Raw genomic sequence first — 12,466 nt, forward strand, 5'->3', positions numbered from 1 at the left:
AAAGAACAACAACAACAAAAAAGAACAGTGTTACAGGGCCTGAGAATACCGTGGGTAAAGCACTTTTTAATTTTTTTTTTTTAAATGAAAACAGAACATTTACTGGAAAGTAGCAGAAAAGAAAAACTCCCCAACAGCGGAGGAACGCAGAGTAGGACTAAGTTCATAAGGCACTTTCTTTGTATGCAGCTGATGTGAGTTTATCTCCGGCACCACATAAAGTCCCCTGAGCAACATCAGTAATGATTCCTGAGCAAGAGCCAGGAGAAAGTCTTAAGGTAGGTGTGACCCCAAAACTAAAAAAATGAATGGTTACCTAAGTTGAAAATGATAGAAAATGCATGTTTTCATGTCAGGCATATATGCATACTTCAATCATTTTTTTTTTAAATTTTTTATTGAGTCACCATGTGGAAAGTTACAAAGTTTTCAGGTTTAAATCTCAGTTATACAATGCTCGAATACCCATCCCTTCACCAGTGCTCATATCTTCAATCATTTTAATGATTATGGTACACAGTTAAATGGCAGTCATGCCTATCCTGAACTTTCAGATGCCTTCTATATTTATAATTACAGATTTCAATTATATTTAAAATTTTATATTTATAATTCAGAAGTTTTTCGAGTAAAATATGCATAAGGAAGATTCAAACTAGAGGTGGAGAAAGGCTCAAAGGGTAAGAAATAAACTGAGGAAGCAGCTCAGGAGCAGAGCACTTGCCTCGCATGTGCGAGGCCCTAGGTTTGGGCCCTGGCACAGCTAAAAACCAAACGCCAAAAAACAAAACAGAAAGGAAGTGATGATGAGAACACAGATTGACACGATGCTCAGCAAACTAGAAACTGAGGTCAGAGGGACACTGATCAGCAGAGATGGCAAAGTGGAGATCAAAGATGAGACTCAGCTGGGCCCCGAGATGGTGCAATCAGCTGTGCACATGCTGTGAGGGAGGCTCAGGCTCAGTTCAGCCCCTGGCACGCGGTGCCCAAAGTACCGCCGGGAGCGAAACCCCAGCACCACAGGGTATGTCTCTCCAAAACAAATAAAACAACAAAATATAAATACATGAATAAAAAATAAAGATGAAACAAAGTGAATCAATAGATTAGGAAGGAAAATTAAGAGGGGGAAAGACCTCAGTAAAAAAGGAAGAAAAATTCTTTTCAGGTACCCGAAAAGCCCAGGGTCAGTTATTAGAGTGGGAGGGAACAAACTGCAGTCTGTGTTTAAACTGTTGTTAGCAGTTCAGTGATCAATATCATAGAAATTCAGACAATTTAACAGTTCGCCTGCTGTTGGATATCAACCCTAAGTGCTTTAGTCTTTATCAGTGAATTGCCACTTTCCTCCTCCCAGAGAAGCTTACCATGCCCTTGCTAACATCCTTAATTTAGCCAAAGTCTATTTTCAACCTCCCCTTTGTGTTGAATATTAACCCTAAGTACTTTAGCCTTAATCAGTGTATTGTCTCCTTTCCTCCTCCTAGAGGAATTTATATTACCCTTGCTAGCATCCCTAACTTAAAGTTTATTTGTTCTTTCTCTTGTATTTTACCTCGCATTGTCACAGTCACCCGTGTTAATCTCGATTGCTTGTAAAACAAAACTTTCTGGTAATTCTGAATTTGTATTGATACTGCTTTGTATTTGAAGTGCTGTATATTTGTACTTGCTTTTCTGTTTCCCCTATAGCCTGTTTATATGTTACCATAGATCAATGTTCTTTGGTTAAACACAGAAAGACCATTACTGCTATGCTCCTAATATTTGGGAGTTGATTGACTCTGAAATATATCTGCTCCTGGCCATAATTACTTAATCATAACTACTTGACTCAGGCTTCAGTTTCTGTAGTTCCTGACACGCCAAACGGGAGGTCCTGCTGTGGGACTGGGATGGACCCAGAGCGAGTGGCAAAACTACCCAGCAATGAAATGGGACATTCTAGAAAGCATAAATGCACGGTTTTCATGCAAACTGTTACAACTTTAGAGACAGGAACCCCCCTGGGGAAGGACTAGCTGAACTGGCCTGAGGACTTAGTCTGGGATTTACGGTAAAAGCCTTGCTTGCACTCACAGCCCAGACAACCAAGTGTTTAAAGCCTTGTTTGCTCTCAGCCCAGAGAACTAAGTGTTGGGATCCTTGTCTCTTACTGCGTTTATCCAAACAACTGCAAGTATAACTTATACAATTGAGGAAAACATAAAAGCAACGCAGTTGTCCTGGGAGACAGTGTCTCCTTGAGTTGATCTCCCTAAAAGAATTTCCTCTGCCAAATGTTTATCTATGTAAATGACCATCACATCTGTGCTTACCTCAAACCCCCTTCAGATGTTCTATAAGTATGCTAGCAACTCTGCATTAAACGGGCCATTTTCACCATCTGACTGTGGTCCCTAGCCTCCCTGTCTCCCGTTCTGTGTCTCTGTTGGGGAGCCCTGGGGAGGTGGGCAGGAGGCTCAGGGCTACCGAACACACACAGGTGTCCAGCAGGAGCAGCAGCCACCAGAGGATCATCATCTTTTATTTTTTATGATTACACATCCTGCCTCCCCCAACACTATGACAAAGTGCTAGAGGGTAAAACTTAAGTTAAGGGTTGCACTTTTTTTTTTTTGAGGGGGCGTGGATGGGCCACACCTAGCATGCTCAGGGGTTACTTATCAAAAACAGGAGAGGTTCCAGGATAGTCAGGGAGCAGAGGGCATGGAAGGGGCCTGCATGGATGCAAGTTTAGTACCAGCAGACCATCTTTGAAATTTCCTTTCTTTCTTTTTGCCTTTTGGGTCACACCTGGTGTCACAGGAGTTAGCTCTAGCTCTACACTCGGATATCACTCCAGGTGGTGCTTGAATCACACCCAGGCTCACTATTTGCAAGACAAGGACCATTGTATTATCCCCCACTGTTTCCCCAGTTAAATTTTCATCTTTAGAAAAATCTAATATTTACAAGAAATAATCTTGCGTGAGCTATGGAACTATTTCTACCTTGAGTAGTAAGTTGTCCTTCCTGAGCCTGCACACAGCGAAGCTCTTCAATGGTTTCCTTCAGAGAATCCCTCTCTGTTCTTAGCCTCTGCAGGGACATGAGAGCAAGAGAGTTAGCTTCAAATATCTTAACTTTTATCTATCACAGATTTTCACCTTACCAGTGATAGACATAAAAGAAAAACAGTTCACCTCCCCATTTATCAAACCTGAATATCCAAGGCAGCAACACTATTTACAACAAAACAGAAGAAACAGTCTGCTCAGTTTTAAAAGAAAAGTACATTTTATACTAAATCAGTATTTTAATTAAACATGTAAGACCAAACAATATTCATGATTCACAACAAATTTAAATTTTTTAAAAAACTCAAAATTCAATGAAACAAAAATGTTTCTGTTGAAAACAGAAAAACCACAAATTTACATGAAGACACAATCAGAAACAATGCGAAAGAAACAACAGTAAATAGAGAAGGTAAATATAATAGAAATTAGAGCTGGAGCAATAGTACAGCAGTTAGGATGTAAGGTTCAATCCCTGGAGTCCCAGGGTCCCCCAAACCGTCCTGCTATCAGGAGTTACCCCTGATAGCAGAGCCAGAAGAAAGCCCTGAGCACCACCAAGTGTGGCGCGCGCGCGAACGCACGCACACACACACACACACACACACACACGATACTAGTATAGAAGTCAAAACATTCTTTTTATCTGTTAGAACTATTTCTGAAACACAAAAGTAAATCTGTAATTTAAACAGATCTCTAATTTTTAAATTTATGAGAAATTAATGTAATACATATGATTATCTTAATTTTCTAAGTCAAAATATCGCATATATACTTACATCCTTTTCTTTTTGAAGACTGTCAACTTTCTCTTTTAGACGTTTATATTCAAAATCTAATTTATCTGCTTTCTTTGATTCTTCAGATAATCTATTTTGCAGTTCTACTACCTAATAAAGAAAGGTACTGTTAACTTTTATAATTTGAAATATTAGAAAATACCAGTTGACTTTTTACTTATTATTTTACAAATCTGTGAAAACTCATTCCCCAAAAATATTTTAAAAGATATATGACATTGGGACTGGAGCGATAGCACAGCGGGTAGGGCGTTTGCCTTGCACGCGGCCGACCCGGGTTCGATTCCCAGCATCCCATATGGTCCCCTGAGCACCGCCAGGAGTAATTCCTGAGTGCATGAGCCAGGAGTAACCCCTGTGCATTGCCAGGTGTGACCCAAAAAGCAAAAATAAAGTAAAATAAAATAAAATAAAAATAAATAAATAAATAAAAAGATATATGACATAACAACCCAGTTAAGATAACTAATAACAAAAATCTACCTAGATTCTGAGTTATAAAACCAGACCATCCCAAATAACCGTTTAAAATTATTTTAAAAGAACACAGGACTTTGACTTATTTATTATACTAAATATTATACTAAATATTTATTTAGTATTTATTATACTCATAATGAGGCACTGATTATACTAAAACCTTTTTTTTTGCTTTTTGGGTCACACATGGCAGTGCACAGAGGTTACTCCTGGGTCTACACTCAGGAATTACCCGTGGCGGTGCTCAGGGGACCATAAGAGATGCTGAGAATCAAACCCGGATTGGCCACATGCAAGGCAAACGCCCTACCCGCTGTGGTCTCCATCCAGCCCTATACTGAAACTTTTTACCATAAAGAAAAAGAAATATAACTGGGGAAATGAAGGACAATCTGCAACTTTTAGAAACTAGTGTCAGAAATTTGTGAAGTATTGTGAGGGGCCAACTGCCAAAAACAAGGAATGCAGAGCTTTGATTTTTGGGGGAGGGAGGAGCAGTATGGGGGGACTTCTCAGTAGTACTGGACTTCTGGGCTCCGCTCCTGGAAATACTGGACCAGCAGTACAAGTCTGAAGGTTCAGTGCTCAGACCAGTGGTGCTCTATGGGGCCATCAAATGCACACCCTCTGGTGTTTGGGGATGAGCTATGGGCCTCAAGCAGGTGAGGCATACAATATATAAGGCATGCACTGGACCCGTTAAGCTATCTGCCCAGACCTAGAGCTTGTAACAGGGAACAGGCAAAAGCTGTTACACTACCTCGGGCTCTAAAAGGTAGTTGGCAAGAACCTAGCACTATAAACTTTAGTGTAAGTGAAATACACATATGTAGCACTGTTGCACTGCCGTCCCGTTGTTCACTGGTTTGCTTGAGCGGGCACCAGTAACATCTCCATTGTAAGACTTACTGTTTTGGCATGGGTAGCTTGCCAGGCTCTCCCATGGGGGTGGGATACTCTTGGTAGCTTGCTGGGCTCTCCGAGAGGGATGGAAGAATCGAACCCAGGTCAGCCATGTGCAAGGAAAATGCCCTACCCGCTGTGCTATTGCTCCAGTCCCGAAATACACATCAGCTGGAGGAAACAAATCTCAGCCCAGGGCCTCAGAATTCCCAAGTAAAAGGTAAGTCAAATGAAATAGCAAACTCCAAAATAACAAAAGCCACTAACAAGAAATAAACGGTCAAAAACAAAGGTCAATAGTAAATTAAGTCAACATAAACAAGACAGTGGAATCAGATATCCCTGGATTTCACAATGAATCACCAGATATTAACACTAGATTTAATATTTAAAGAAATAAGGAAATATATCTAAATTATAAAATAAAGACACCATTAAAATGATCAGAGAGAAAAAGCAATACAAAATATAGGTTTGACAGGTCAACCCCAGGGGCTGGAGCGATAGTACAGCAGGCAGGGCATTTGCCTTGCACATGGATGACCTAGGTTCAATCCCCAGGATCCCATATGGTTCCTTGAGCATCACCAGGAGTAATTCCTGAATGCAGAATTGGGAATAATCCCTGAGCAACGCCAAGTGTGACCCAAAAAAGAAAAAAAAAAATCAACCCCAAAGACAACTTGCAGAAAGAAAATAAAGTCTAGATCCCACGGCTGCTTCTCCCGGAAGAGAGCATAAAATGAGGCCCTCATAGCCATGGTACTGGACTCCGTGCCAGGTTGTTTTCACCCGGGGAGCCCCAGAGGGGAGCGGGTGAGAGCCTTCCCCACCCCAAGGGATCCAGACCTAGCAGCCGACCTCCACAACCCAACTGCTGCCACGCTCCAGGCCGCTTTCCACAAGCTCGGGCCAAGCCTCACATATGAGTCAACATATTCCTGGCCTGCCTTTCGCGGCCGCGCGACACATCATAAGACACTCCCTACCCATTCTTCATAATTACCACACTATATATGATGATGGGGTTCAGACAGTAGGCAACAAATCATAGAGGAAAATATGTATATATATATGCATTTATATTTTCAGATACATATACCACAGCTCATATCACCCAAATTTTAACAATATGTTAGTGATACCCTATAGAATATCTTAATGGCTCCTGCCAAAATAGAACAAACCTCACACTGTTTCCTATACAGACACTTTTTTGTAAGCACGTTCAGCAGTTCTTTATAACAGAACACAAAATATATTCTTTCGGTTGTGTTTTGGGACAGGTATTGGGGTTTGGGATGGAAACATCCTAAATTTGGTGGTGGTAAGGTATAATGGTGGTGGGATTGGTGTTTGAATATTAAATGTAATCAAATATTGTGAACTACCTTATAAAATAAAAAAATTTAAAAGAAAAAGAAAAAGAGGGCTGGAGCAATAGCACAGCGGGTAGGGCGTTTGCCTTGCACTCGGCTGACCCGGGTTCGATTCCCAGCATCCCATGTGGTCCCCCGGACACCGCCAGGAGTGATTCCCGAGTGCAGAGCCAGGAATCAGCCCTGAGCATCGTCGGGTGTGACCCAAAAAGCGCTCCCCCCCAAAAAAAAGAAAGAAAAAGAAAAAGAAAGTCTATTAGACTCCAAAATCAGTAAAGTGTATTTTGCAATTTTATCTCATATTTCTAGGTCTAGATTTCTTTTTACTACTTTATTTGTAATTTCACTGTGAATATTAAATATAATTTCCTTCATTCACTGTATCACTGTCATCCCATTGTTCATCAATTTGCTCGAGCAGGTGCCAGTAACATCTCCATTCATCCCAGCCCTGAGATTTTAGCAGCTTCTCCTCACTTGTCCTTCCCAACGGTGCTGCATTGGTGGCTCTTTCAGGGTCAGGGGGAATGAGACCCATCATTGTTACTGGTTTTGGCATATTGAAAATGCCACAGGGAGCTTGCCAGGCTCTGCCATATGATTTTCTTCATTAGTTCTGATAAATGTTCAGGAAAAATTCTTTTCCTTAAATTATATCTTTCTACTATTCTATAATCTAATTACATCATTTCTCATTTAAATTTAATGCCTTTTGGGGCTAGAGCGATAGCACAGAGGGTAGGGCATTTGCCTTGCACTCGGCCAACCCGGGTTCAATTCCCAGCATCCCATATGGTTCCCTGAGCACTGCCAGGGGTGATTCCTGAGTGCAGAGCCAGGAGTAACCCCTGTGTGTCACCGGATATGACCCAAAAAGCAAAACAAATAATTAAATTAATTAATTAATTAATTAAATGCCTTTCATTCTTACTTATGGTTTCTCTGGAATACATTTATTTTGGGTAATTTCTCAGTCCACACAAAAAGCTCACTAATTCAGGGGCTGGAGCGATAGCACAGAGGGTAGGGTGTTTGCCTTGCACTCGGGCAACCCCGGTTCGATTCCCAGCATCCTATATGGTCTCCCAGCACCGCCTGGAGTAATTCCTGAGTGCAGAGCCAGGAGTAACCCCTGTGCACTGCTGGGTGTGACCCAAAAAGAAAAAAAAAAAGCTCACTAATTCCCTTGACTCTGTGGCATGTTAAAATTTTTACTCGAATTTTTGAAAAAATATAGTCAACAAAAGAATCTTACCAGCCATGCATGATTTATAGGGCTGTTCTACTATTAAGCTGTCTCTAATTTTATTAAAATAAAGTAAGGGGCTGGAGCAATAGCACAGCAGGTAGAGTGTTTGCCTTGCACACGGCCGACCCGGGTTTGAATCCCAGCATTCCATATGGTCCCCTGAGCACCACCAGGAGTAATTCCTGAGTGCAGAGCCAGGAGTAACCCCTGAGCATCGCCGGTGTGAACGAAAAAAGCAAAATAAAATAAACTCATTAATTTTGATATTAAAATCAGGTAAATATAAGATAGCCTCAGGTGAATCACAGAGCAAATATTCTAAGTAAAATTAACAAAATCAATTTTGAAAACAATGTATAAATAAATCAAGTCATCAAGCTAAGCTTATCTTTAGAAATATAAGGATGGTTTAAGCATAGAGTGCTCATTAACACAATTCATACTGATGGCAGAAAGTATCAGCAGCACCCATAATAAGGGGATAATAAATGGCCAGAAGCAACAAAATCTAAGAACTGGTCTAGGGAACAGAGCTCTTGGGATATGGAGTGATAGTACAGTGGGTGGGACATTTGCTTTGCATGTATTCAACCTGACTTTGATCCCTGGCACTATATTTAGTCCTCTGAGCTCCACTAGGAGTGATCTGAGTGCAGAACCAGGAGTAAACCATGAGCATAGCTGAGTATGCCCCCTAACAACAAAAATAAATAGAAAAGAACCCCCCCAAACAAAACAGATGCCTACTATTACTGCTTCTTTTAAAAACATTAAAGATCAGGCATGGTTATTTAGAAGGAAAGAAAGATGGCCAGAGAGAGTACAGGAGGTAGAGTGTTTGCCTTGCATGTGGCTGACCCTGGGATGAATCTCTGCCACCCCATATGGTTCCCTGAGCACTGTGCCAGGAGTGATCCTAAATACAGGGCCATGATTAAGTTCTGAGTATCACCAGGTATGGGTTACAAACAAAAACAAAGAATATAAAAAAAAAACTGCTTTTATTTGTATACTTTATAGCTGACAAGATAATCTGCAAATATATGAAGAAATTTGACAATATTATAGAATCAACATGTAAGAATCCTTTAAACAAATCATTTCAACAAGCAACTAACTGTAAATGTGATTAAATTGCAAAGCAGTGCTCAGGGCTTACTTCTGCTCTGTGCTCAGGGATCACTCAGGCAGTGCTGAAGAGACTGAACTATATGGTGCCCAGGACTGAATTGTAATTAGTTCAAGACAAGTGCTTTAATCTCTAGATTCTCTCTTCAGCCGTGAATATGTGGACGTTTTTGTTTTTTTTGGCCACACCCAGCGTGGTAGTCAGGGGAGCATGCAGCACTGAGAATGATTCCAGGGTCTTGCACAGGTCTTCTACCACTGAACCACTTCCCCAGGGTCTAGAGTGCACTGGGACATGAGACAGGGGAAGGGGAAGCAGTTTTGATGATAATCATGATGATCTAGAGCACTTGCTTTGCATACAGAAGCACTGGGCTCATTCCCTGACACCATATGGTCCTCCAAGCACAGCTGGGAGGAAACTCCAAGCAATGCTGGGTGTATCCCTAAATCCAAAACCAAACAAGTCATTACATTCTGGAAAAATCAGTGTCAAAATGAAGACCCTACTTGGAAAGACTGAAAAGCTTTGTCACTATTGTTTTTTTTACCTGTCTCTTGTATGTCTCAAGTTGACTTCGAGCTGCATTGGCCTTTCTTAACTCTTCCTCTAGACTGACAGTGTTCTGCATATACATAGTATTCTTCTCTTCCAAGAGTTTGACTTGCCGCCTCAAATCACCAAGATCTTCTAACTTCTTTTTATATGACTCCACTTGACCTTCTAGTTTAGACACTTTATCAGAAGAATGTCTAAAGTGAGACCGAAAATAAAAACTCAGAAAGATACCCACAGTTGTAACACTGATTTAAATAGTGATAAATCAAGAGGGACTACAAAGAAATTTTCAATGAAATTGTAAGGTCAAGTAAATTTTTTTGCTTAAGTTAAAAATATGACCAGGGAAAAAGAGCGCAAAGAGTCTCTTATTTTTTAACATGAGACCTAAACATGCACATTTATGGCAAGAAGAGTCAAAAAAGGAAACTAAAATAACTGATGTAACATTATTCCTGCTGAGACAAGAAGGGGCAAGGCTTAGAGAACTGAAGAAGGAATTATACTGGCAATGAGAAAAAAAATAACGAGTCCATTCCATAAACAAAAAAGATAAGATGAGTGGGAAAGCAGGGAGGTTCCAAGTCACAGGAGTCCCATCATTCATGGTTTCTGTCATCTATGCAGTAGGTAACAGGGCAGTTACTAAGACAGAAGCATGGAAAGTTGCATTGTGGGGTAAGCATTCCTGTGAGAAGAGTTACAGAAGTTTGTTACACCCATGAAAGGATGGGAAACAATAGTAGGATAGTGGAGCTGTGGTAAGTGACTTTCTCAGTATTCTAAAAGCAAAGTGCAAAATATAAACAGTTGAAATGATCAATAATGGGCATGAGGGTATATAAGCAGTGGAACTGTAGATAAATAAGGAGGTGAGACTGAATCATCTGGGGAGGTAAGACCCAACAAGGAAATGAGGCCATGTGAGAAATAGCTGCATTTGTGAAAAAGGAAGATAACGTGACCGGGGTGAGGGATGGGAGTAGGGTGGGGGGCTCATAGAATATGAATATTATGAAAGAAAGCACTATACTTACTTGTGTATGAACATATATTTGAGTAACATTTATTTGTCACATTGATCTTAGTACTGACAATATAAACTCAATTTTGTATAAAACCTGAGCTAGGTATGTGTATTGTTTCCATCTTAAAGAGAAGATAATCATTTCAACAGACGTAAATAAGTGGGAGCACTTGTATTTGAACCCAGGTCCAGCACTTTAATACTTTGCTCTATTCAATAACCTAGAGTACTCTTTAATCAGAGTGGGCGGTAAGCAGCCCCCACCACCACACAACAGGCACTGGAACAATCCAGGGGAATGAAGACAGCTTCAGATGCAACATTTATCACTTAAAGAAGTGAGACTTTAAGGGGGGCAATGAGTGATTTTTTTTTTTCTATCCCGAAAACAAAGTGAAGGGACAAATCAATTTGGGAACCTCTGTCCTAGATTCTGTAACACTGGTGGCAAAACTCTTGGGGCTGGGGGGATTACAGGCCTGATGATTAAATTGTTTACCTAAGAACATCTATTTCATCTTTTAGTGACTGAGCCTCATCTGCCAAAGTTGTTAGTTCATCATTCTGCTGCCGAAGCTCAGATATTTCCTTTTCTAACTCTTCACAGCGTATTCGATAATCATCTTTGGCTGCTTCCAACCTGTAACCAAACCAAAACAAAGAAGATTTATTCAGTCTAATAGTTCTCTTTAGACTTTTTTTTGCTTTTTGGGTCACACCCGGCAATACACAGGGGTCACTCCTGGCTCTGCACTCAGGAATTACTCCTGGCAGTGCTCAGGGGACCATATGGGATGCTGGGAATCAACCTGGGTCAGCCTCATGCAAGGCAAATGCCCTACCTGCTGTGCTATTGCTCCAGCCCCATAGACTTTTTTTTTTTTTTTTTTGGTCACACCCAGCAATGCACAGGGGTTACTCCTGGCTTTGCACTCAGAAATTACTCCTGGCGGTGCTCAGGGGACCAGAGGGGATGCTGGGAATCTAACCCAGGTCGGCCATGTGCAAGGCAAATGTCTTACTATCACTCCAGCCCTGTAATAATATTTCTCTTTAGAACAGTATAAGAAAGCCAAAACATGAGAATAAACTCTGTTGAATATGCTATTATTTTGTGACCATGAATGTGTTTCCAAGTCTTACACAGCTTGAAAGTGGGTTTCACTACCTGCTAAACTTGAGGGGATATAAATCTTAAAGGCCATTAGATGCTCAAAACAAAACAAAAAACCAACCTAGAAGGTACGCCATAATAAAAATGAGCCAGAAGCAATGTCTGAAAATGCTTCTAAAACCTCCTGGATTTTAGACCACATCTGGTGGCGCTCAGGGACCACATGTAATGCTGGGGATAAACTGGAGTCAGTCCTATACTACACAAGGACTTTTCCCCCCTGCATCATCTCTCAGGTCCCTGTACCGATTCGGTCTGAAACAGGAAAGATGCAAGTGAAAGGTTTTCAAATGCTCAATATTGCAGGACCTCTCTATACCTGCCCCATTTTTGTTGCAGTGCTGTGATTTATAGTACTGGTAGTGATAGTTTCATGCGTACATCACTTCAACACCACACTCTGACTGGACAAAGCACCAACAACTCTCTCCATCAATGTCACAAAGACCCCGTCCATACCAAATCCCCCTAATCTCAGATTTGTGACAAGATTCCCAGTTATGATGCTTTTGGCCATTTGTTGTTCCCTTACTGTCTCTATTCAGATCCCACGTGAGATCTTTTTTTGACTGTAGAACTGGTGAAGACTATATACATATAGAAGAATAAAGCTAAATTTATAAAATTCCACAGCTGAATTAAAATGACTAATTCAAAAGAAGTGTTCATATAGTACTTATCTACCAGTATTCATTAAAATTA

General features: G+C 40.7%; 1 protein-coding gene across 1 annotated transcript in view; it reads right to left on the reverse strand.

Annotated features, from left to right (window-relative positions):
• The window catches only part of HOOK3 (hook microtubule tethering protein 3), a 111,522-nt gene that overhangs the window by 47,160 nt on the left and 51,896 nt on the right, over positions 1-12,466 (reverse strand). Inside the window, exons 10-13 of the mRNA XM_055124675.1 lie at positions 11,090-11,230; positions 9,556-9,757; positions 3,845-3,955; positions 2,997-3,084 (exon numbers count right to left, since the gene is read on the reverse strand). Coding sequence (XP_054980650.1) covers positions 2,997-3,084; positions 3,845-3,955; positions 9,556-9,757; positions 11,090-11,230 — 542 coding nt within the window. The remainder of the gene's footprint in view (positions 1-2,996; positions 3,085-3,844; positions 3,956-9,555; positions 9,758-11,089; positions 11,231-12,466) is intronic.

This window comes from Sorex araneus, chromosome 1 (assembly GCF_027595985.1).
Source record: "Sorex araneus isolate mSorAra2 chromosome 1, mSorAra2.pri, whole genome shotgun sequence".
Taxonomy (NCBI): Eukaryota; Metazoa; Chordata; class Mammalia; order Eulipotyphla; family Soricidae; genus Sorex; species Sorex araneus.